This window comes from Cucumis melo, chromosome 4, assembly GCF_025177605.1.
Source record: "Cucumis melo cultivar AY chromosome 4, USDA_Cmelo_AY_1.0, whole genome shotgun sequence".
NCBI classification, from domain to species: Eukaryota; Viridiplantae; Streptophyta; class Magnoliopsida; order Cucurbitales; family Cucurbitaceae; genus Cucumis; species Cucumis melo.
Window position 1 is genome coordinate 31,328,336 of NC_066860.1, and position 26,509 is coordinate 31,354,844.

Below are 26,509 nucleotides of genomic sequence, written 5' to 3' on the forward strand. Positions count from 1 at the left end.
TTTTCCTTTTTATCATTGTTAAAATTAATTAAAGAGTTATCATAATTATTCTACACTAATTAATTTAAAAATAATGGCAAATACACAAACAAAAGATTAATCCACAGGAAAAAAAAAAAACTAATTCCAAATCAAAATGTAATGTTCGGAAGCTAAAGTATCAACGAGACGTAGAATCAAAAAATGTTATTTGTTATTTGCCATTGAAAATAATATAAATACAATTCATTACCTTCATCATCTTCTATAAGCATCGTGATTGGAATAAGTTGGCTAATTTTAAGATTAAGAGAGTTATCCCTATCTTCAAATGCAAATACTATCGTTAGTAATTTCTTGTTGGTGGTAGAGAAATTCCAGAACTGTCAAAATTTTCACAAAACATTACTTCTAAACAACTTTGAGAGCTTTGGTTTCCACAAATCAGTTGAGAATCACACCCTATGTGACAAAGAAGCAACTTGATGTTACAATTCATAATCATTTAGACAAGAGGATGAGAGTTTCAATAATTACTACACCAAAAGAAAAGAAAAGAAACCAATCTATTAAATCTAAATTAACACTATGTCTACGTACCAAAAACATTCAAGAGAAATGAGAATTTCTCCCATACATAAACATAACCTGTTAAATCTAAACACTATCTACCATAAACAAACATTAATGAGATCCTTTTACAATCTACAAATAAATCAAAAATACATTACACCATTTCATGGAAAAAAACAAACAAACAAAAACATAGCTTCCACTTCATCTTCCAGAGAGTTCTGTGAATGGAACGAGGTGAGTATCTTTAAGAGAGCTATCAGAAGTATCTTCTTTGAAAGATGGTGGCATTGGAGGCCAAACAAATGAAGGTCTTTCATTAGGCAAAATCGGTGGATTTGCTTCTCCTTTAAGCACTGCCAAAACAGTCCTCATACTTGGCCTTGCAAGTGGATTTGGATGGCAACAACTCAATCCCAATATAAGCAAATATTCTATCTCTTCCTTAACAAATTGCCCTTCGATACTCTCATCAACAGCTTCAACAAGCCTCTCTTCTTTATGAAACTCCCATACCCAATGTGCTATACTCCCTTCATAACTCCCTAAATCCAATGGATTCCCTGGCTTTCTCCCACATATTACCTCCAATACCAATACCCCATATGCGTATACATCTGTTTCTGCTGTTGCTCTACTTGTTAGGAAGATTTCTGGTGCCATATACCCCGGTGTCCCTGCTATCTCCTTTGTTGAATGATGGGTTTGTTCAGTTCGTCGCATCGTTCTAGCTAACCCGAAATCTCCTAACTTTGCTACGAATTTTGAATCCAACATTATGTTTGAGGACTTCACGTCTCTATGTAGTACTGTTTTTTCACAACCATTGTGTAGGTAGTCTAATGCTTCAGCTACTCCAACGATTATGTTGTGTCTTGTTTCCCAATTTGGATTGACTTGAATTCCATTGATTTTGTTGTTGAAGATTAGCTTGTCTAAGCTACCATTTGGCATGAACTCATAAACAAGAAGAAGATCTCTTTTTTCATAACACCATCCTATTAATTTCACAAGGTTCTTGTGATGAAGACTGCCAATTGTTGCTACTTCTGCTATGAATTCTTGTTTTCCTTGACGTGAATCTTTTGAAATTCTCTTCACTGCTACTTCTCTGTTCATTAAATTTCCTTTGTAAACTGTTCCGAATCCGCCTTTTCCAAGGCTGTTCTTTGGGTCGAAATTGTTTGTGGCTTTCTTTAGTTCTTTGAGTTCAAATTTTTTAGCTTGTGGGGCTATGGAGAAATCTTGAAGCTGATGTTCTAGGCCTTCGTACGATTCTTCTGGATGATTCATTCTTCTGTCTCTTGTACAGATATGGAAGATGATTGCAACAATAGCCCCGATGATTAACAGAGCTCCAATTCCGGCGACTGTCAGCCAAATCCAGAGATGGATTTTCTTTTTGTGATTACCGATATCTGTTCCACTGAATTGCCATGATTTCACACAGTTTAACTGGGTGAAATTGCTTGTGGAAGCTGAGAATCCAACATAAACTTCATCTGGAAGAATTGAGAGATTTAATGGCTGAAAAATGACACGGTTTTTCAAGAGATCCTCTGTTTTGTTCGACATGGAAACAAAAACAGAGATATTGAAACCGTCGAATTGAATCATGGAGAAGAAAGATATCCCAGATGAAATATTTACACCAAATTCCGCCATGGGCTTTTGTTCAATCGAAAAAACGCTGTTTAAATCCAAACCCACATGATTGCTATCGATATCTTCCGGATAACTTTTTCTGGTGTCGAACTCAACCGCTATAATTCTGGCCTCTGGAGTTCCATTCGTGGCAGCATTAACAATCCCCAGCCACTGACCGTAGCTATCCAGGGGAACGGAATGATCAGCAGCGAGAATGAAAGCCAATCCCTCGCCGCCGGCAGGGTGAGTCTGTGGGAGGATGTTGAGTTCGAACGTAGTATTGAAACTTGCAATCTTTCCTCTGTGTCTTATCAGAAATGGGTCTTTGTAAACAGCCCTGCCGGATTTATTGGTGATGGGATCTCCTCTGACGTCCGGCGTAACTTGAGTAGCGTTCAAATAGATTCGAGCATTGTTATGAAGAATAAGCTCCGTCTGGCTTTCGTCGGTGAAAAGTGGGAAGTCGAACTGCAGACATCGTATGGGAACGACGACGCCGCCTAAGAAGAAGGCGGCGACGGTGGCGAGGAAGAGGAATCTGATCATTGGTGAAGAACAAATCATGGGTCTCTGCTTTTAGTCTGAGTTTGAAACAATTAGAGGAGTTTTCAGGGAGAATCCATTGAGTTTTTATTTGAAAAGTCAAACAAAGTGAAGGATTTAAGTGGTGATGTTTGAGGAGATTTGATTATATCTTCATTGTTTATTCCAAATCGTGGAAAAAACTTCACACAAAATTCCATCTTGATGTATATACCTAAGTATACCTAAGTACGTATGTAAATTTTAAAAAGTTTACAAAATGTAAAAGTAGAATTTCTTTTATTTTAAAGATTTTATATTTACTTCCAGTTCCAAATAACTAATGTGTCTGTTTGTGGCTAAGGTGTGAGAGTTGTTTTTGTTAAAAAGACACAGTTTTTCGTTTAAATTTAGCTACCTTTTGTTTATTTTTTAGTTATTAATTTAAGTTTGGTTTATTCATCATTTAGTTTTTTAAAATTAAGTGGATAAAAATTATTTATTTATTTATTATTATTATTATTATTTTTGAGTAAAGTTTTGAAAAGTGAAGTTAAAAATTTGTTTTATTTTTTAAGTTTGGCAAAGATTTCAGGAGGAAAGAAGAAACTAATAGTAACAAAGTTGAAGAAATCTTTTTTTAGTTTTTTGATTTTTGAAAATTAACTTAATTTCTTCTATTTACGTTTTTATTAAATATAATAATTAAACTCTTAACTAAACTAATAAAACAAAAAAGCGTTTTTAAAAACTATTTTTTTCTAATTTTTAAAATTAATTCCAAGTGTTAAGTTCAAATATGTATGAAATGAAAATTTAAATTACATAGTCCGGCCAATATAATTAAATTAAGTATTTACGAATTTTAAGAAAATAACATTTAAATTAAATTATCTACACATTTTAAAATCAAATCAATCTTTAGTGATTGTCATCTTAATTTGCCTTTAAATTATTATAAGATAATGTTTACATTATTTTATTTTCCTATAAACATATTATCAAACTCATTGATGATATCAAATCTATTTTATTGTTTCTAAGGTCTTAGGAAAGTCATTTTTTAGGGTATTTATTATTCAAAGTCAAACAATTAATATGAACATATATATGGAAAATTATGTGTAGAAATTGATTAATAAATATGTAATATAAAGCAAGAGCTTGGTCTTTTGGGAAACATATGATTTTTATATTAAAGTCTTTTCCTTTGACAATTATATATTTGGGAGCTTTTTTATATTATTATGATCGTATCGATGTTTATCTCAAGAAATTGAGATGATATATTTAATTAAGATGTAAATAGAGACGCCTAGTTGGAAAAATAATTTTGCGTGTATTATGAACTAAAGTCTAAGTAACAAAAAAGATGCATATATATTCTATGTAAATATGAACGTAAATATGTAAATATGCATAAGCTGCTATATTTTTGTCTAAGTAATAAATTTTTGTCTTTTAATAATTTTTTATCGTAAAATGTAAATAATTCTTTTCTGAAAATAATTCATAATCGTAATTAGAAATTATAAGGATAGAAGAACTCCTTATCCTAAATAAATGTTATTGTCATACGACTTTTCGAAAGAGGAAATTTGATAGGGTCAACATATATAGTTGAAGTAATAGAAACACCATCTTCTAACTTGATTCCATAGACAACCCAAATTGAAATTTAATTAATACAAAAGTTTTCAATTAATTACTCTAATGGTTAATTAATTAAAATAACATTTTTCAATCAATTTTTATAACTATTTTTTTATTTCAAGTTGAGGGAAAGGAAGCACAACAATATTTTAATCAATCAACTTTATATTTGATTTTTTTTTCTAAAAATTCAAAAATACTTCTTGAAAAAATTGTCAAATTCAATATTTAGGGTTTAATATCCTACATAAAGCAATATGAGTAAGACTTTATATTATATTTTGAATCTAATATGTTACCACATCATCATAATTTGACCATCATAATTAAACACCAATTTGATGTGCTAATTGAACATTTCAACAACTCAAATACATGTTTGTGTAATTCCCAAGATATCAATTTTAATTTACCAACATTTCAAAGTCATATCATATCTTTCATTATTTTTTAATAATGGAAGATCAAATCAACCTGCATATGTATAATTTTGTCTAAAAAAAAATTCATTAGACGGTTACTTCATGAAAAATAAAATTAAAAAAGAATATCGTGGGTTTTCTATCTATCTATATTAATTAATGTGATATTGTCTATTTTCAAGTGGAAGATTCAAACCTCTAATCTCTTAATCCGTTAATACATATTTTATGTAAGTTATATGTGATCATGTTAGACCTAACATTATTTTTATTCCTAGTTTACTAACATGCAAATCGTTTATTTTATTTATAATTAGAATACCAAATTCTTCCAACAACATAACAAAGAGCAAAAATACATAGAGCTATACCCAAATCAAGGATAAAATTTAGAGATTTGAATCGAGCTATTTCTCGAATTAACTATAAGCAAAATTCAAATAAACCAACCTTTTTTTTAGAAGGAAGTTCTAATTTCAAATCTATTTCCGTTTTCCATTATGGTTAGAAATATATAAACATTTGTTTAATTGGTGGCTTATAGTATAATGCATGTTAAATAGTGACTAACCACAGCAGCAATAATAAGAATATTAACAACTGAATACTAATTAAAATTTGTAATACTTTTTTTTGTAATACACAATTTTAAGAGAATTATTACAAATGAGACCAAATTAATTATCAATAAAAACAAACAGCCCATTGAGAAAGAAATTATGTTTTGGGCTTCATATACTTATATATATCTCATGTTAACAAGTGGGGTTAAATAATTACAATAATATTTGATTTTAGTCTCTTTTTAAGCTTAATTTAATTAGCCTCCTTGAATCTAAAATATTCAATCTGATAATCTCTATACCATTAAGTAGACCAGCTAAATGCTATGCTACACCATTTTCAATCAAACTATCTTCTTTTTGTTTCTAAGTTTCTATTTTATCTGTAAAACCCTACTAATATTTTTCATTATTCATTACATATATCTTCCTAAATTTTGATAGAAGTAAGATATATAAATTAAAAAAGTTGCACCTATTTACAATACAATACAAGACACGTTAAAATAACATAGGACAGGTTGGAAGCTTAATCAAATTATTAATATCAAACTGACTATTTTAAAACCATATATCGAACATATTATTGAAACTTATGTTCAAACTCTATGAACAAAATTTGCATCCATATCCATAAACAAACCAACTTTATGCAATCACAACTTAAGATCTAATAAAGTTTTATAGAGTTCAAGATTTTGAAATTTTCTTTTCATCCAAACATACCCACAACTTAAAACCCAATAACATATATAAATATATATACTCAATTGATCAATATATATAAAAATCATGTGTGTGTGTGTGTGTGTATATATATATATATTGTTCATGGTGCAAGAGAGCTCAAGTTAACGGACGCCATCATCTTGGCCATCTCATTCACAATCTGCATTTGCATTTGAAGCTCGTGTAGCTCTGCCTGTGCCTTCAGAAATGGATCCTCCACCACCCCCACTCGCGTATTCACCGTTGTCACTCCTCCATACCGGTCTACAGGAGAAACACTGTCGTAATCCCCCTCCCCAACTGCTGGAAACTGCACGTGTCGATCATTTCGCAAGCCTCCAACCGGGGGTGCAGTCGGGGTCGTGGCGCAGTAAGTATGGATGTCAAAGTTACAAGTGGAGCAACTGTAACTCCAATATCTAGAGTCGATGGCGCGGCGACACAAGTTACATATACTAGAGGGAGGAGAAAAGAGTAAAGAGAGAGTATGACGATGAGATTCTAGGTCGAGTTGTTGGGGTAAGAGGCCACAATCGACATGAAGGTCTATGTCGCAGGGGATGCAGGAGAAGCAAAAGGCAGTGCCAGTAGCACCGCAGGCGTTGCAGAGGAAGGAGCCATCGGGGTAAGTCGGAGAAGGGAGGAGAGTGAGGTGGTGAGAAGGGTGAGATGGGTGTTGGAGTGAGCGGGGTGCGGTGGCGCAAGCCTCATGTAGGAAGAACTCGCAGCTCTGACAGCCGTAAACGAGGCCATGGGTGCAAAGCGACTCGCAACCAGAGCAGCGGAATTGTTGGTTGGTTTGATCTTCTTGGATTTGGTAGAGTTCCAAGTCGTGGAGGTGGCTGAAATGTTTGTATTCATCCATTTTTTTTTTCTGTTTTGGTTTTGTTTCTTTGTCTATGAACTTGGAGTTGATATTGTGAGTTGAATTGTGAACTGGGTCCAAAATGGAAGTGATGGAGGGATTGAATATGTGTATATATATTTATATGTATATATTTCTTGAAGAGGGGGGTTTAACTTAGAGGAAGGTTCTTGGAAATTGGTTGATTAACTTCTTCACAATTTTGTTTCTAAGCGTTCAACAGATTAAACTACGTTTATGATGGTACGAATATTCATTTGAGTTCACCACGAAAGTCGTAAACAAAAAATTTAATCAACTAACTACAACTTGTTAAGAAATATATTATATATTATTTCGCAATTATCTTATATTTATATTTTATATTGAATTTAGGTTAAATTACCAAAAAAAAAAGTTCAACTTCAAAAATAAGTTAAAAAATATACTTTTTTATTTAAAGTTTTATTTCAAAAATATCGACGAATTATTGAAAAAGATTCATTAATAAAAGCTTCAAAAATGCTCACAAATGCTCTTGTTGTTTCAAATTTTGCATCAATTTTTTTTACCAACTAAAATAAAAACTTAAATTTTAAGATAAAATCATTATCTTAATTTTATTTCACTATTAAGACACAAAAATAGATAAATATGTTGACTATTAAATCATAGTGATAGTCCAATAAATTTAACTCTGTGACATTTTTTTTTGTTTGACTGATTTCTATTTTAATATATTTTTATGAGAGATTTTTATTTTGGAACTTTGTGAGATTTTGTGGATTTTTATGTTTTAACTATGATTTAAAATATCGATGTTTATAGATATATCAAAGTCTTACAAAAAATATCTATTTGGATGAATATTTTTGGAAAAACTATAAAAATCAAAAAATAAATTAAATTTATTAAATAAATAAATAAATATTTTTAAATAAGTAAAACAGTCTATTATTTATGTTATATTTATATTAGTGTCATTTTGATGTTTTTTCTTTTTTATTGATGAACTTTTTTAAGATGTAATGAAAATATTGATTCCCCCATTTTTATCTATATCGAACTCATAAAAACGTGAAAATATCAAGATTAAATATTGATATACATCGAGTGTGATTTTAAGCCTAAGAATAAATTGAAATGTAAAATAATTTGTCCTACGTACAAATGTAATCTAGTATGATTTAATTTTGGTGTACTCCAAAATAATTTTTCTTAGGAGTAAAAAAGAATGTCTTACTAAGTCTAGATACAGTAGAATAGTGCCAAAGAGAGAATGAAAAAGCATAGGGTTGAAAAATGGACATATATATATATATATATTAAATTAAATGTTCCTGATGGAATGAAAAAGTGTTAAAAGTAAACCATATAAAATAATAATACACACTTGGGAATATTAAAGTCATCCATGAAATTGAACAAATGGAGAAGATGTTGGGTCAAAATGAGTGGAGGAGCTCACTTTTGGACCTTTTCAATTTCACTATACGAAATAACGTTACCTTTCGCTTCTAGAAAACTAAAAAATGTTAAAACCTCGTCGTGATAGGTTAAAATAAACTATTATTTGTGTTTATTATGATACAGACAATTACGGATAGTAGTCTATTTTAATTCATTGCAATCTATTGTTGTATAGATAAATTGTGATGAAAAGATGTTTTGTTATTTTATTTTAATTTGAAGCATTTTCCATGCATACCTTTGATTAATTGAAACATTCAAAATAATAAGAAATATTATATGTCACACCCCCTAACTACTTACTTTTAGTTTTCTATTAAAATAATCACTCCAAGGTATAATTTTTTATTAGATGATTTGTCTTATTTCTTAAAATTGTTTTTTTAAAAACGTTGTTTTTTAGGGAGAAGGATCTAGCTGACAAATATTTTTACGAACAATTCATCTAAGTGACAAGTAAAAGTAACATAAAACCATAGAGTTACAAAAAATCCGTATACAAATTTAAGTGATTTAGTTATTTTCACAAATATAAAGATAATAATTTTATTAGAAAGAATTTTCAAAACATATATATCAAAGGTGCACCATTAGTCACAAAAATATATATAGTGCACTTACTTCTAACTGTGCGTTCACAATCATAAACAAAAATAAATTTTAACTTAATTTTCGAGGATACGTTATTCCTAAACACCCACAAGGAACACTTCCTCCGGAAACCTTCTTTAATTTGGCCTCGTTGATCGAGCAACAAACTCGATGCATACTTAATTGTTTGAAGCTAGTGTTATGCACCAGATTCAAAACATTTTGACATTATTTTTTAAAAAAAAATTAACTAACAATTAAGTTGTGCCATCACACTGCAACACATCCTTATTTCTTCATTAAGATGATTAACATCAAAATGATTTCAAAAACCATTTGAAAGAGAGGGAGTGAAAGGAAAAAGAAAAAAAGAAAAAAAGAGACAAAGTCTGTATTTATATATATATATATATATATGTATAATATAACACAACAATAAATACATCTGTCAAAAATGTTATTTGTATATCATACAACTTTTTTTTAAAAAAAAAACTATTGATGAAATAAATAAATACATTTTTAAAAAATGTAATTAATGGCAAATTTAGAGTAGGAATTAAGGCTTAAATTAGGTGGAGTTAGAGAGGAAAAAAAAGAAGAAGAAGAAGTAATTGTTGGAGGAACAATGTTAAACAATAGAGGACAAAATTTTCTTGGCTTTTACTCCACTCTCACTTTAGGTTAGGTTGAGAGTTAAGTTAGGTTAGGTTAGTTAAGTTAATTACCGTTATTTGTCATATTAAAATTAAAGTAAAATTGTTTTTTTTTTTTTTTTGTTTATTAATTATAAGAAATATAAGAATAGAGAAAGTATAATAAGATGAGAGAAATTAGTTAATTAGGAACTAATGTAAGTTAATTATAATGTTGTATAATTTAATTTAATTAGGTTGTTAATGAGGAGGAGGGGGGGGGGGGGGGTTTAATCGGCGGGTCCTACCACGAGAGTGTGACATTTTTGAGTGTCGTTTACAAAGACTCGCATTCCCACCACCACTTCTTGTTTTTTCCCTTTCCTTCTTTATTCTCTTCTTCAAACAAAAACCCTTTTTTTTCTCTCTCTCTTTCTCTTTCTTTTTTCATTTTCCATTTTTCCCTTTTTCTTAATGGAATAAAAAGCTATATATATATAAAGTTTAACGAAAGAATATACGTAAATACGTACATTGAAAATTTGGACCGATTAAATTCAGTGGATCGGATCCAACTTAAAACTTTTTGCAAAAAGTTTACCCTTTTTCTTCTAATATTAGACATGGTTTGCAACATTTCTACGCATATTTTGATGCTTAAGTTAGAAAGTGAATAATCATGCTAAATTAAAGAATCTGAAAACGGAGAATGCAACTACTTTTTACAACATTGTATTTACATATAGAAGTAGAGTTGACTAGAAATACTCTTTCGGCGAATGCATGTTGAGCATGTAGCTATGCTTCATTTTGGTTATATTGAGCCAAGTACAACAACTCGAGTCAGCCTTAGCTTCCTTAAGCTCACGATTATATTCAGTCCTTAGGCATCCTTTCACTCTTTGGCTCAAATTTAATTTTGTTATTAGTTTTTTTTTTCATGTTTATTTCTATTATGTCATTTTAATTACTCTATGTCATTTCATTTAGAATTCTATGATGAAAAGTTATTCCTTTTATTAGGTAATGAAAAGTTTATTGGGCAAATTCAAAGTCCTACTACCTCACCACATGGATTTATGACCAATTTTATTAAGTTTAGTTCAAAACAACAACAATAATAATTAAAGCTTCTTTCAAATATTTATTGTCAAGGCTGTTTCATTCTAACAAAATATATAATTTCTTCTCGTGGAATTTTTTTTTTCTTTCTTTGAAAAAAGGGTATTATGTAAAAAAATTCCCTATCATTCAATATGGATAATATCGAAGCCCCTATTTTGATTGTTGGACTTTTGCACCTACTCTATTTTTGTTCTATCAAAGTTTCTTTTTTTTTTTTTTTTTTTTTTAAATTTAACCCGTCTATTAATTCTTTTAATTTTTACAATTTTTTTAAAAAAATTCAGAGAGTTTTTTAAAAAACAATAAAAAAGAAATATACAAACTATTGTTTCAAATTTACTAATTTTTACGATTTTTTTTTAGAGGTATTTTCCTTTTTCATCATATCGACTTCGAATATTGCATGGAGCACACGCAAGGATTAGGTTTTTGCATTTAAAAAGAAAAAGAAAGACGTGTATTAATTAAAACTAACCCCTCTATTCTTTTTTTAATTATTATTTCTTATTTTTGGAAATTTTGGGAATTTTCAATTTCCTCTCCAAAACGGAATCCCATTATTCCTCTCAACAAACAAACAAAATTTGCCATTAACTATCTTAAATCTTTCTATTAAAAACATTATTAACAAACATATCATTCATATCAACCTTATTCATCTGTATTATATCATATCCAATAATTAAAGGGAAAAAAATGGGATGTTTGGCTGTGTAATACTGCTTTAATTGATTTTCTTCATCCACACACATAATGTAAACGTAGTATACATTACATATAAATATATATATATATGATCAAATGTCCAAATACATAAAACAATACAACTATGATATATAATATCAACTTTTCCTATTAACACTCTTTACAAATACCATCGAAATGACAGAAGCTGAAAATTTACGGAAAGATCAGGAAGGCTGTTATTTATGTAAGAGATGTAGTAGTTTACTTGTCAATGTTGTCATCATGCAACGTCGAGGGCAGAGACAGCGGTGTTGCCACAATGCCGTCGGGTTGGCCGAGCAAGCTACTTATCGACCTTGCTTTCACCACACCCAGTTTCATTCTCTTCTTATTGGTCAACGAGAACGATGACGGTGGTGGTGGTGATGATGGGAATTGAGATGGAGATGGCTTCTTCTCGTCTTTCTCAATGACGACGATGTTCTTCGGTGTAGCAGCAGCCAACGAGCGGTTGCGAACGTTGTTCATGCTACGAAGACGACCTTTACCCAAGTGATGTTCACAGAGAGAATAACCAACAAGAGTTTGTTGGCAGCATCGCCATCCTCGTCCATTGACACGACTACACCGAGATCCCTCCATTAACGCACCACCTCTCGACCTCTTTTTCCCGACAACAATGTCTAGACCCACTTTAGATTGCTTCTGTGACAATGTACATTTCTTATTCATCTTCGTTTTGATCATCTTCTTCTCATCCTGCAGCTTGGTGGCAACTTGAATATCTTTGTTGTGATCGTCATTATCCTCGTCACTCGACCTCTCAAAGCTTCCTCTTCTCTTCTTTAATGGAAACGCCTTCTCCTTCTCACACCATCTCCCACCACCTACTACATCAAACACAACCACAACTGAAACAAGAACATATATATATATATAAACAAATTAAACAAGAATAATATATAATTCCACCATCAATCACAAAACACAAAAAGAAGAAGAGCCCAAAACAAGATATCTAGCTACACCCCTCCACATGAATTAAACACAAACACCCAACAGAAAAGGTATAATTGAATAAATGAGAATAATAATGAAGAAATGAAAAATGGGTGCAGTGCAGCAGGTAGCCAAACAGCGAAAGAGTAAGTTAAAATTAAAAAGGACAAGAAAGTATTAACCTTGAGAAGAAGAAGAGGAATGTGGAAGAAGGGCATTATTAATTGTTTCTGCACCAATCAAAATTGTTTCCCTAAAAACCAAACACAAAAGAAAAAGTCACAACTGTAAGGTAGCCATAGCTTAGCTACTCATGTAATGCAAATAGAAAAAGGAAAGGAAAGGAAAACAAAAAGAATATGTAAAGTGTGCAATTAATTACTGCTAAGTGATCAGAGGAAAGGGGAGGGTGTGGACCATTTATAGTGAAGAAGAACATGCAGAGCCCATGAGCGCACAATAGACTAATGAATATATATATATATATATATATATATATATATATATATATATATATATATATATATATATATATAAAATATCCCAATAGTATTTCCACTTGCCCCTCCCCTCTCTTTTTCCCCCTCTATTCTGATTGGATACCAATAAATAAGATTAAAAAAAATAATTAAAAAAAAAAAAAAAAACTTTTTTACTAATTGTTGGAGGAAGAAAGAAATAGGGTGGGGGGGATTTGAGTAATGGGTACCTGGAATCATATTGTTGGAGCAGCTTCTGCTTCTGATTATTATTGTCCTACAGTACACAAAAATCGGAGAATAACCCCCAATGAATGATGAGTGATAGATAAACATAAATTTGAAAAGAGGATGGGCGGTGTGTTAGTCAGTAGTGTAAAGAAATCGCGGGGTGCAATTTAAGAAGAGGGAGGGGGGGAATTAAAAAGAAAAAGAGAGAAGAGAAATCGGAAATAGGGAGGAGATGGAAATGAATAAATATACTAACCAAGGGATTAATGGGAGGATCGGAGGAGGAGGAGGAGGAGGGGAGATGGAGTTGCACCGGGGGATCTGAGAGAGAAGAGAAGGCCGGTAATGGGAGCTGGCGTTTTCTGATTCGCATATCGGGATTGGGGATTGTGATCGGAGAAGGGAAGAAGTAAGAAGAGGTATGGTGTTCTTATCTTGGGGGGTGAATTTGGGGGAATGGGATTTTGTGAGAGAGTGTGTGTGTGTGTGTGTATGGCTTTAATTGTGAGTTGCACCGGAGGGGGAAACCGGAAGAGGAGGTAGCAGGTAAAGGGGGGGAGGGGAAGGGGAATCGGAGGAGGAGAGTGGGGACAAGAAGGGTAGAGAGTACGGAGAGAGAGGACAGGGTGGACAACGCAGGTGATGGAATGCGAAATGATGCCACTCGGTAGTTTTATCGTTTCCTTTTTCTTTTATTTTTTACATTTGAGACTACGCTCCCATTTCATGGGACCCACTCATCTCTTTTCTTTTTCTTTTTCTTTTTCTTTTTCTCTTCCCCTTTTCTTTCCTTTCTCTCTATTTTCTCTCCAAAATATATACATTTTGTATCTAATCATAATATTTTTCAAAATTTATGAATATTTTCATATCAAATGATAGAAATAAGTTTGATGAATAAGGTTTTAAAATAGCTAAAACATGACAAAAGTTCTAATTTTATTTTTTAATCTTTGTTAATCATTTATTTTTTAAATTCCATGAAGTTTGGGGAGAACGAAATTTCTTCTTATCAAAATTTTAAAACCTTCGAAATCTCACAATTTCAATATTTTGATAAATAACTAAGTTTCTTTTATTTATTTTAAGATAAAGTTTTTTTATTCTTAAACTAAGTTAAAAAAAGAAAACATTGTTAATAATACTTTTATATTTTTTAATATAGAAATGATAGTTTTAAATAGGGTCTCCTTAGTCATATTTTGTTTTCGTCATTTGAATTTGACTACAAAATTCAATTATCTTACTTGAAAAACTAAAAAAAAAAAAAATGTGAGGAATAAGATTTTAATTTTAAAAACTCAAAAAGAAAAAACAAAAGGATGATTGAGTTTAGTTGGTTTTTGTTTTGAAATTGGAAAATGAGTCAAATAGTGTAATTGGTTGAATAACTTTTAGGGTCAGAATCAGATTCTATGTGTTGTAAGTGATTTTGTGTTGTTTCTCTTTCAGTTTTTGACTGCTGGATAAAACTTCCTCTTCAATTCCTCCCTTATTTTATTTTCTAAACTCACAATCATCCATCCACTCACTTCCACTCTATTGGTACATTTGCTTTTTCTAATTATTTGAGTTTTCTTCCATAACTTTGTTAAATTTTGAAAACTAAATAAATAATTTTTAAAATTTTTTTGTTTTTATTATTAAATGTGACAAATAATTCAACTATTATACTTAAGAGAATACAAATCGTGGTAGGAAATGAAAAGTAAATGAGCTTAATTTTCAAAAACTAAAAACAAAAAATGAAATGAGTACGAAATGATGCCAAATAATTTCTTCCACTTTTATTTTGTATTAAATATATTTACTTGTATTTAAATCTCAAATTTTGTTATTCATAATTGTGACTTCCATGCCCAAAGACACAATATATGACTCGTAGGTAAACTATACACAAAGTAGAGGCTCTAAGACAGAAGTCTCAACTGCGTACTTATTGAAAAATTAGGTTAGAAATAGCTATTCATAAATCGGGTTGTTTCCATCCTAGTAGAGCTAACAACTTTAACTTTTATTTTTATAAGAGAATTGCTATTATTTCACGAAGATACCACGCAAAACACACTTATTTCTAAATTACATAAACATAAGATATGGTAGGAAATAAAGAAAAAAAATATTCACTCCCCTCTAACAAAATTGTTTGGAAAAATTGTAAGTGCAAACCTCTTTTTACTCTATAACTTGCAAAATATAGGAATTTCTCATAACGTTTGGGCCGAAACTACCAAGCCCAGCCTGGCCCATATAGATGTGCTACGACATATGGATCACTCAAAGCCCATATTGCATTTAAAGTTCTTTTTCTCATTTCTTAATAATTATTTTTCTGTTTAATGAATTTAGTGTTTTAGTTCATAGTCATTGATTAAAATAAAATTGAAGTTTAATTTAAAATGGTTAATATATAATTTTTATATATGTACAGAACTATTTGAATCTAAGAATTAAGGAAATAGTAAAGAACATTCTTTAAATGAGTTTTTTTTTTTATATTTTATAATGGAAAACCTTAATGAGATCAGGAGAGAATAAAATTTATTTATATTTAAAATTTATATTATGAAGACAATTTAATTTTTTTGTTATATTTTATAAATAGTTTCAATTTTATTGACAGTAAAAAAAGTTAAAACTAATTTAATATTTTATATTAATTAAATTGATTATAGAAAAATTATTAAAAATAAAAAAAATAGTTTGAAAATATTTACAAAATATAGTAAAATATTATATTTAATTAATGATTGACACAGACATATGTTATAAATATTTTGATTCATTGTATAAAAAAAATAATTGAGAATGTAATAAAAGCGGAAATAAAATTGTAAAATTTAGGAAAAGATAGAAAACAAATCCAGATTTTGGAAATGATAATAATTTTCAGGTGGAAGAATTAAAAAAAGAAAGAAGGTGTGAGATGAGATGTTGCGATAAATTTAGAAACATAAGTTAGTTTTGCTAAAAATCCAATCCTGAAAGATATATGAAAAGAATTGCCAAAAGAGAAGAAGAAGAAGAAGAAGAAGAAGAAGAAGAAGAAGAAGTGTTTTTTTAAATCTCTTTCGTTGTAGTTTGTACCATTCATACTTATTCACTGTTCACTGGAAAAGAAGAAAGAAGAAGCAGAAATTTATGTTAGTGCTGCCAATCCCACGCCGCCACATACATCTACTTCTTCATATCTCAGCCGCTCGATCCAATTAATCCTCATTTTTCAATTCATCCTATCCATCGTTTCATCATCGTCGTATGATTTTCTGTTCCTTTCTATTTCTATTTCTAATATAATCTCCATTTCCTTTTTCTCTCTCTGACTTCTTCTTCTTTTTCCTTTTTATAATTTTCTTTGCTTCTTTTGTGGACCAGATCGCTGATCGATGGTGAATCTGCTTCTATGCAGCTGGGTTTGAGTGGAATACAATTTGGGGTTTATTTGAATGATATGGAATCAAGAGCAGTCGCCTTGAGTCAGGTGTTCGGTTTTCTTGATTCTTCTTCTGAATCGGTTTGAGAATTTTGTTGTTTGGGTGCTGTTGCGATAAACCCTAATTTTCTTTGCCAGTTTAGAATTGGGGTTATATATATATATATTTAAAAAAAAGGAGCAATTTTTTGGTTTTCTTTTATCGTTTGATGAACTAGGATTGATGGGGTTAAGGCTAAGCTTGATGAAATTTCGTGAATTTTTTTCACTGTCTGTATAGCGAAATCAATCGGGGGTTTATTGTTTTTCGACTGGGTTTATTTGGTTTGAGAGAATTGGGGTTTTCTCTATGGATTCTTCTTCGGCGGTGCTTTTTAGCCTTTGATGAATTAAAGGATGTGTTGTGAGGGATTTGCTGTTGGAAAAGGGTGGATTGATCTTTCTGGGTTTGTTCATCTGGGACAGAGTTGATCTCGTGCTTTGAGGTAATTTGAATTTTATGGTGGCATTGGGGTTTCTTCTAACCTGAGGCCGCTAAGTTTCGGGTAAAATAGGGGGTTTTCCTTTTCCTTTTTTGTTTTCTTGATAAATTTGTAATGGGTGATGAAATGTTTGATGCAATGAACCTTGACTTGAATCTGGGTCCTATTCCAGAGCCGCTTTCGAATTCGGTTCCAAATGAAGATGTCAATTTAGCTGATTTGACTGAGGAACCCGTTCATAGATTTGGGGAAACTATCAGGTTTAGGACGAGACAACGGTGGAGAAGGCGTCAAGTCCAAATCCCTCCTGAGACTCAGAATATCACTATGGAATTGAGTGAAATCATGGTCAATTCAGGCAATGGGAATTCATTACAGCCATTACAACCTGGTGAGGGTAGTATTACTGCTGAGGAAAGGAAAAACGAGACAGGGAAAACTTGTGAAATTAACAATGAAGCTTTGGAAGATGAAAAAACAGAGAATAAGAGTGATGTTGAAAAGGGCAGTGACTCTGATGGGAGTTTCTTTGATTGCAATATATGTCTGGATTTGGCTAGAGACCCCGTTGTAACTTGTTGCGGTCATCTATACTGCTGGCCATGCCTTTATCGATGGTTACATCTACATTCAGATGCCAAGGAATGTCCTGTATGTAAAGGAGAGGTTACTACAAAAAATGTGACGCCAATTTATGGGCGTGGCAGCAATACACCTGCGACAGAGGAGGATGCTACACTTAAGATTCCTCTAAGACCTCATGCTCGAAAGGTTGAAAGTTTGAGGCAAACCATCCAAAGGACTGCATTTAGTTTCCCCGTGGAGGATATGATTCGACGATTAGGAAACAGATTTGATTTCAATCGTGATCTAGACCAACCGCCAGAGCCAGACAGCTCAAATGAAACCTTCGGTAGATCTCCAACATTGTTGAATAGGATTTTAACATCCAGGGGCATTCGTAGAGAACAAATTTCATTGCCTCATGATGATGTAGGAGATTTAGCACACACTGATGTGTCTAGCATTGAGACAGGGGAAACACGTCTTCAATCTCTCCCAGTGCTTCGATCATTACTACACCGGACACGAGTTTCTTCTCTTGCTTCTGCGTTTAATTCTGCTGATAGGCTTCCAGAGGGTTTTTTGTATACGGATCCGCTCATTCCTAGAAGTCAAGAGCAGCCTCCTCCACCTGTTGAGGATAGAGATTCTTTCTCTAGTATTGCTGCTGTCATCAATTCAGAGAGTCAAATGGATACTGCTGTAGAAATTGATTCCATGGTTTCCATTTCAACATCATCCTCCAGAAGGAGAAATGATGCTTTACAAGTTTCGGATGTAGACAGTGGAAACTCTCGGGCACCCAGACGGAGAAGATTAGCTTGAGAAGATTATCTGGGTCCTAAGATCCATAAATGAATGAGGGCTATAATATTTCAACACCTATGTAAGTGCTACTTGGATCTTCTATTTACTTTTTCACTCAGCAAAAAGAATTTAACTCTTGCTTCGATGATGGACTATTACATGGTCCATATTCAACGGTCTTCATTTTACTGCTTATTGTACGTGAATTGAAATGTTGGCATACTTCTTGAACATATTGAGAAGCAAATAAGTAAATCAAGTAGATTATTTTTCCTTTTTTTCTCCCTCATTTGTAACCTTTTATGCATCAAAACCTTAGTTCAACATTTTCTTACAAATCCGTATCTGTCATCTTCTTGACTTGGTGTAACCTTGACCGCGTCTTTTTATACTTTGCCACACAAAATGTGTTTATCACTGACCATATTCACATTCAGGAAGTATAAAAATGGTCAATACTATTATTGTTTCCCTTTAGTGACCTTAAAACAGGATTTCACGTACCTTTTTAATTCTCCTGTTCATCTTAGCTCTGGTGGTTTTAGCATAATGATAGTGCACTCGTAAGTTCTTCCATAGTTTGAACTTTTCTGCTTTTCTTTTATTATTGTCCATTAATCAGACATGGGATTTGACTATTCACCTCAAATCAATTAAATTTGAAATAGTTTGAAATTCTTGTTGGTTTCAGTTACTGTATTTTGACTTAGTTATTTGGACTGATCATTACAATAATGATAAAAGCAAACATATCAGCCGGCAGATCTTTCACCTTTTGGCCTTGATTTATTCTCCATTTATCTTATTTCATTTCCTTAGCTCATCTGCTGGTTCTGTTAGTATAATCTAAAAGCTAGTTAGGGAATCCACCACATGAAGACAGAGTAGTAAAGCTTTCATGAAACTTTGTACAAATTTCTCTGTTCTTTTCATATCTGCTTGACATCAGCTTTCTCTTTCATCTCCTTCAACTATTTTCATTCATGAAAATCAGTTAAAAATCTTGAAGGTTACGGATACTTCAATCGTCATCCACTGCGCACACTGCTACTGTATGAAAATCCCAATATCTTGTGGAGTAAAACCCTGAAGTTCAAAAATAGTTGGTTGATTATTATTAGATCAGCAATGATTAGAATACCATTCTTCACGCTTTTCACATCAAGAAACACATTTAGTTCTATTCTCCTATGGTGCTTGCTGACTTTAGGAGAGATCATCATGATCATTTGCTTTGATTCTCATGGATTCTGCCCGATTTTCCTGTTTGGCTCCATGCCTTTTCTTTTTGTACCATAAAACATTCCCGTCAGTCAACGTACACACATCTTAACTAATCTCACAAACACCTAATCTTTTTCATCCTCAAATTGTCATTTATATCTCCACTATAGTACCCATGCTTTTCACTATAATCAATGACCAAACGTAATCTCTATCTCATTTCCATTTGTCAACCCATTGAGTAAGATTTAAGCATCTTCATTGTTTCAAAGCTAAAAGAAGTCATGATTAACACTAGTATTAACTATGTAGCTTGAGTTTCCCCCTCATATTTTTTAATACTGCAAACATAATGAATCATGATAATAGATCAAGTGGAGGTTATTGATTGCATCAAAAGGAAATGATGGATGTTTCTCTTTCTGATGCTACTGCTGTTGTTATATACGTTGAATATTCAGGTGAGTAGAAAATCAAAAACAGTTTACTCTCTTAGTGAAGGAATATTTCTGTGAAATGTTTTATTATAATTTGCATCAGCTGATGTAAAGTTATTCCTCGTCTTTTTTAGTGAAAGACTTGTGATTGTTATATGAGTCTACACAAAAACAAAAACCTTTGTTTTATTTGGAATAAAAGTAGTTTCTGTTCACATTTTGAATTTGTTAATATTCTTCTCATTACCTCCTTTTTCAACTCTTTTCTATTACCCAAATCTATTCAAATTTCTAATTTAAGCTTAATAAATAAGCAAAAACTTTCAAAATAAATTCTATTTCTAAATGAGCAAGAAAAATTTAACATTCAAGTCTTTTATCAATTTTTTTTAAAAAAATATTCTATCACTTAAAAATATTGTATCAATTTCTATATGTTTTAGTAACTTTTAGATGCATGTAAAACTTTTTTAAATGCAATAATTAACATAGATTAGTGAAATCAAATATACAAATTAATCAATAATAGTGAATTTTCATTTATCTCATCCTCCGTTCTCTATTTACTTAGAAATAATCAAGTGAGAGATTTTATTCATAACTTGGTTCGATATTTGAGAAGAATAATTTATTTAGGCAATTTTGAACTATTTTTAAATAAAAATGAAGTGAAAATAAATATAACAAATTTTTAAAATAGATTAATTTATATAAGTTTAAATTTAAATCAATTAGATTAACAACGTGAAAGTGTGTTAGTAGATTGTATTCCAAAGCATATTGGGTAATATCAATACGAGACTTTTTTTTCCTTCAAATTTCATATCGCAAAGTAGCTTAAAAAATGTTTCCTAAATAAAAGCTAAAACATCGTAAAGAATTAATTACCCTATATTTGAATCTCCCACTCCCACATAGTATATAGTTGGACTAAACAAGAAAACATCGATACTTACTTTTAATTACAATGCATTAATACCATATGGTGTAGACATTTGAGGATTCTAAAATATATCAATTACCTCAACAAAACCATTCATTTCCAACTCAATATTTTTCTAGATGATATCAATTATGTTAGATTTAGAGTATGAAATATAAATTATTACAAATAAATTCCAACAGAGAAAAAAGAAGAAGAAAAACAATATAAGATTTCTAAATTATTGGAAGACAAATGAAGATGGGAAGGATGAAAGAGTGATGATAAGTCAATAAGAGAATGATGAAGGGTGTTTATGTTAGTATTATTTGTCATGAGGAAATCAATGATTAAAAAAAAAAACATATAGTTGATGAAAAGATATATTGGACAAAGGAATCAATTATTCATATGATGAATGAAAAAACATTATATATGGAGAGTATATATTAAGCCATCTTTCACATACTCATACTCCCAAAATTAATAATGTGTCTTTTCATTATTTAGTTTCAAATAATAATAATGCTAAAGCTAATAATAATAATAATAATAATAATAATAATAATAATAATAACAACAACAACAACAATAATAATAGAGTTTCATATTCATTGTGTCTTTCTTTTTATACTCATTTTTATTTTGTACTTCTTCAATTTCCTTTCTTTCTTTCTTTTTAATCTTTTGGCAGTGAGTTTAGTAGAAATTTCAACTAAATTATTGAGTTTTTTATTTTTAAAAATTATATTAGGTTTTCTTGAAACTCCTTACGTTTTCGTCTAAATTTTTGACCAATTTTTAAACGAAATACAAGTTTTTCTTTGGAATTTAAAAATTTAAGTTCGATTTCGACGCTTAGAAATAAATCTAACTCAATTAATTGGGTTTGTATGTATTTTTGTTGTCTACGTTTTATGAGTGTTTTTAGAATCAAAATCTTAAACACGAAAACCTTAATGAATGAGCGTAAATATTAATACACGTGCCCCATTAAATAAATTAAAAGTTTGTTTAAAAGAACGAACAAAATAAACTCAAAACCTTTCCGATTAATCAATCCACAAAATTATATGTACCCAATTTCAAACTCATATACTTATAGCCCACAAAATTAAATAACAAGACACACAACTAATTAAAAATATTCGGTTGATTGGAATGATAATTAAATTCTAGTCTTAATTATAAAATATTACAGGGGTCTTTTCAAAAATATAATAACAAAATATTTACATAGAATAATTTTGAAAATGGTTGGCGTAATATATTTGGTAACATACACGATCGTTTAATTAATTGGGTACAAGATCGTTTAGATTTATCAAATTTGGTATAGGATCGCTATACGATCGTTCTAAAAAAAATTTAAAATTTGGTATACGATCGTTTAGATTTGTCTACACGATAGTTTACATTTGGCTACGATCGTTTACATTTGGGGTTCCAAATCTAAATTTTTGTTTTTCAAAATTTCGATTGTTTAGATTTGGCAACGATTTTTTTTTTCAAAATTTGGTATAAACGATTTTTTTTTCAATATTTTTTATACACTATCTTTTAATTTTGGTTACTCTAATTCAAATCCCTAACCAACTTTTTCAAAATTCTTTATACGTAAAAAATAAAAGAAGGAAGACGATTTTTTTCAATAAATTTAGAATTTGATCCCTAAGTTTTGAAAATATGTATATTTAATTAGTCTTTGAACTTTTTAGAATTGATACACTTGAGTTTTCAAAATGTACCATTTTAATCCTCAAAATTTTAAAAGGAGATTTGAAGGTCTCTGAAATTTTTTATTATTATTATTTTATATAATTATATGTCATATTGAATTATATATAAATAAAACTAGAATAGAGAGAAGAAGTATTTCTTTAAAATTTTAATTACTAAAATACTATTTGGACCATTTAAACTTATTTTAAGAAGTCGGTGATTGAAAAACACAACATAAAAATCCAGACACGCCTAAGAATGAATAGAAAATTAACAAATGTATATTTTAAAAGTTTAAAGACCAAACACATATTCTTCGAAACTTAATTATAAAATCGTTTTTCGATTAAATTTAAGATTAATAAAAGTAGACTTCCTAAAATGAAAGGTATTAATATTATTAAGGAAGAAAATTAGGTTTGAATGATGCTACACTTAGGGTAGGGCCCAAAGAATGTATATACCCATAATTGGTGAAGTTTGGGATTGGTTTGGTCAATTATATCCAAAGCTCTCTCTAATTCCCACTAAAAATGAAACTGCAAAATACTCTCTTACACACAACAACTAACCATTCATCTTTTTTTTTCTTTCTTTCTTTCTGTTTTTTCTTTCTTCTCTTCTTATTCCTTCTTCTTGGGTCTACCAACTACTCTTTTTCTCTAGGGTTTTGAAAAATTTTCCCATTTTTGTTTCTTTCTTTGGTGTTGGAAGAAACTTTCACATGTTTTCTTAAAAGGAAACCCCTAGAAACATGGGGTTTGAATAAAGAGAAAAGTAACCCCTTGTCAATGGAAAATTAACTATATAGCAATCATCATTTCTTTTGTTTATAACATCCAACCCCCCCTTCCTCTCCCATATTTTCCAATTCCATTTCACATGCTTCTAGCTACTTTTTGTACTTTTTTTCCCTTCAAAAAAGCTCCCTTGCCTTCATCAATATCTTATCTTTTTACCTTATACATCTAACATGTATCATTGCTATCTCCAATAACACAGTCATCGCAAAACCCTAGAAATCAATTTCAATCGGTTATGTTCAAAACATGACTGGTCTTTGGTCTTTCTTATACCAAAGTCTTTTACAAATCACAACCTTTCTACTATTTATTGTTCTTAACATATATCTTCTCTTTTTTTAGCTTTATTGTATGTTTCTCACGTATTTCTTAATGAACTTTTTTTTTTTTTTGAAGAAAGAAAATATGTAAAGGATAAAGTGGAGATGGAATCATTAGCACATGTAGCAATTAGTAGCATGTGAGGAATTGATGATTAAGGGAACATTACAAGTGTAAAAACAAAAGATTTGCTTACAAAAAGAATGGGAGGAAAAGAGAGATCAAGAGGATGGAAAAGATAATATTATGGGGTAGAATAAAATAAGGAGGCAGTGTCTCAAAGTGTGGAAACATAAGTATGAAAAATGGAGATGAAATTTAATTATGATACATGAGAAATATATATATATATATAATGATAACAATAATGTTTATGATTGTTATTATTATTATTAAGATGATAATAATGATAAATATTATAAGAAAACATGGAGAAGTGAATAGAAATGATAATGATAGGTTAATAGGGGACAAAGATCCTTCCATTTCCTCAGTTGCATGCTTTCTTGTCTTTTACAATTCCTACATTTTTCCCTTTCTTTTTTCTCCTCTAAATCCTTTCTTCCTTTCTTTTCTTTTCTTTTCTTTTTGGGGTCTAAATTAACAAAATATTGTAATCAAGGACAATCATTCACTTTTTCTACAAAGTGGTCTTTGCTTTTCGGCCTATGTTTAGGGCACTGTTTTTGTAATGTAATTAGCTTAATTAATTTCTTTTTAGACCTCCCTTTTATCATTATTGCTCCACGCCACCCCTACCTATATATTCAAGTTTTTATTCTATTTATATATATATATCATTCATTAATTAATAACCAATCCAAGAGTGCCTCTCCATTAACACCAAAATTTAAATTATTCAACATAATTTGTTAGGTGTATGTGTGATATTATATAATTGTGTGTATTGTATTAGCCACATTGAGATTATGAAACCCTTTTTTTTACCATTTTTTTCTTCTTCTGTTTGTACAAGTTTGTGTCTTTTATCATTATTGTTCAAGTTATTTGAATGCTTCGATTATATTCAAACATGAGTTAATTATGATGACGAAGATTGGTTTGATAAACTTCTCTTGTTTGTACGAACTCATTTTCAAGCATGCATATAATTCCAAATTCATACACGTACACTCTTGTGTAAAAATTCCAATTTTTTTTTTTAAAAAAAGTAGATGGTAATTAATCTAATTCCTCAATCTTATTCTCTTAATATTCTTTTTATTATCATGGTATCTCATTCTCATTTGTTAAATAGTCCTCATTAATCAAAACCCTATAAACTCATAAAGAGTTTGTGTAGCATTCATGAGATAGACTACTTGGTATAACTTGAGTTAAAAAAATTAATTAGTTAAGCTAGCCTAGCTAGCTAGATGTTCCCTATATCGAACTTGTGAAACCCTAAATGTTTTTACGAGACAAGATCACTTTAGACATCTAAAACCCTAGATGGTCTATATTATATGATTCTCTGACTCTTTTATCATTCAAATACAAATTACACAAATTCAAAAAAGGTTCAAATGTTGATAAACAAAATAAAAAGTGAGTCAAAAATTCTCCATAACTATTCACTTTAGAGAAAAAGAGAGAAAAGAATGGATAGAAGCAAAGATGAAAGGTAGGTGAGAGAAGTGTAGTGGAGGGTGGCAATGACACAAATAGCATCAAAAGGATGAAAAATTGGAGCAAAAATTATTACACAATTTGAAGTGCAGTGGGTAAGATGCTGACCCTAAAAGGAAAATATAAAATAGTTTTAACCCAAAATTACCACTCATATCATAATCTTCTATACTTTTAGAAACATCTGCTTTAGTAACCAAACTTTTTTTTAAAAACAACTTACTTTGATTCATGTAGTTAAAAATTATGTTAACATTAATAGATTAATTAGGTAACCTTTATATTTAGATGATTAATATCTAAATTCATCGTATTAATTAAATTTATAAATAACCAAAAAAAATCTTGTTAATTTATTCTATAAATTTGGTATGTCAACGTAAAAACATAATCAACATACTTGAATAAAATAAATTCGAAAACTAATTTTGTTCTTTTTTTCTCCAAAATTCTACTCACTTGTCTTTCTCTTCTACTTTCTATTTTTTATTTCTATTTTTTAAAATTAGAATCTAAAAACAAATCATAAAAACATCGAATAAAATAAAAAATATAAAGCTAACACATCGACATAACATCTATAACAAGGTGAAATAAACGAAAAGAACTATAAAAAATACATATATATATATATATATATATATATATATATAATACAAAAACTAATAGCTGAATTTCGTGAAAGTTTAGAGATTAAATTAGAAGTAGATACAAGATATTTAAAAATTAAAATTGGATTTAAACCTAAAATCTATATACATTCAATTGATTTAATTTGAAAAAAATGAGTGAGTGGGTTCCTTTCTCTGTGTTCTTCCCAATGTGTGTTTGAAGGTCAAACCCTTGTTTTTCTCAAAAACCCACCAACTTTAAATTATCATTCATAACATTGTTCCCCTTTCATTATTGTCACCTCATTCATTACTTAATTATCTCATTAAACATCATAATCTACCCCCCTCCATTTTTAGAGCCAAACATAATTAAATATAGTTATTCAATACATATCAAATTCA

General features: G+C 30.3%; 4 protein-coding genes across 8 annotated transcripts; 1 reads left to right on the forward strand and 3 right to left on the reverse strand.

Moving 5' to 3' along the window:
• Positions 1–526: 526 nt before the first annotated feature.
• On the reverse strand, positions 527–2,854 carry LOC103486756 (probable L-type lectin-domain containing receptor kinase S.5). The gene has a single exon (XM_008444821.3). The coding sequence runs from the start codon at positions 2,761–2,763 to the stop codon at positions 757–759; it is 2,007 nt and encodes a 668-aa protein (XP_008443043.1). The 5' UTR covers positions 2,764–2,854; the 3' UTR covers positions 527–756.
• Positions 2,855–6,188: 3,334 nt separating this feature from the next.
• LOC103486755 (uncharacterized) lies at positions 6,189–6,953 on the reverse strand. Its single transcript, XM_008444818.3, has one exon. The coding sequence runs from the start codon at positions 6,951–6,953 to the stop codon at positions 6,189–6,191; it is 765 nt and encodes a 254-aa protein (XP_008443040.1).
• Positions 6,954–11,457: 4,504 nt separating this feature from the next.
• LOC103486754 (uncharacterized) lies at positions 11,458–13,774 on the reverse strand. 3 transcript variants are annotated; one of them, XM_008444817.3, is made up of 4 exons: positions 13,406–13,774; positions 13,149–13,195; positions 12,622–12,692; positions 11,458–12,327 (listed from the first exon to the last, which is right to left on the reverse strand). In XM_008444817.3, exons 1-4 carry the CDS (start codon positions 13,520–13,522, stop codon positions 11,702–11,704), a joined length of 861 nt encoding a protein of 286 aa, XP_008443039.1. In that variant the 5' UTR covers positions 13,523–13,774; the 3' UTR covers positions 11,458–11,701. The 3 variants fall into 3 exon arrangements, with proteins under 3 accessions (XP_008443039.1, XP_008443038.1, XP_008443037.1); XM_008444816.3 differs by having other exon boundaries at positions 11,458–12,330; positions 13,406–13,749; XM_008444815.3 differs by having other exon boundaries at positions 11,458–12,351; positions 13,406–13,731.
• Positions 13,775–15,973: 2,199 nt separating this feature from the next.
• On the forward strand, positions 15,974–18,717 carry LOC103486753 (uncharacterized ATP-dependent helicase IRC20). 3 transcript variants are annotated; one of them, XM_051084055.1, is made up of 3 exons: positions 16,101–16,405; positions 16,525–16,630; positions 17,237–18,717. In XM_051084055.1, the coding sequence occupies exon 3, from the start codon at positions 17,392–17,394 to the stop codon at positions 18,451–18,453; it is 1,062 nt and encodes a 353-aa protein (XP_050940012.1). In that variant the 5' UTR covers positions 16,101–16,405; positions 16,525–16,630; positions 17,237–17,391; the 3' UTR covers positions 18,454–18,717. The 3 variants fall into 3 exon arrangements, with proteins under 3 accessions (XP_008443034.1, XP_050940012.1, XP_050940011.1); XM_008444812.3 differs by having other exon boundaries at positions 15,974–16,405; positions 16,525–18,717; XM_051084054.1 differs by lacking the exon at positions 16,101–16,405 and having other exon boundaries at positions 16,442–17,067.
• Positions 18,718–26,509: the final 7,792 nt, after the last annotated feature.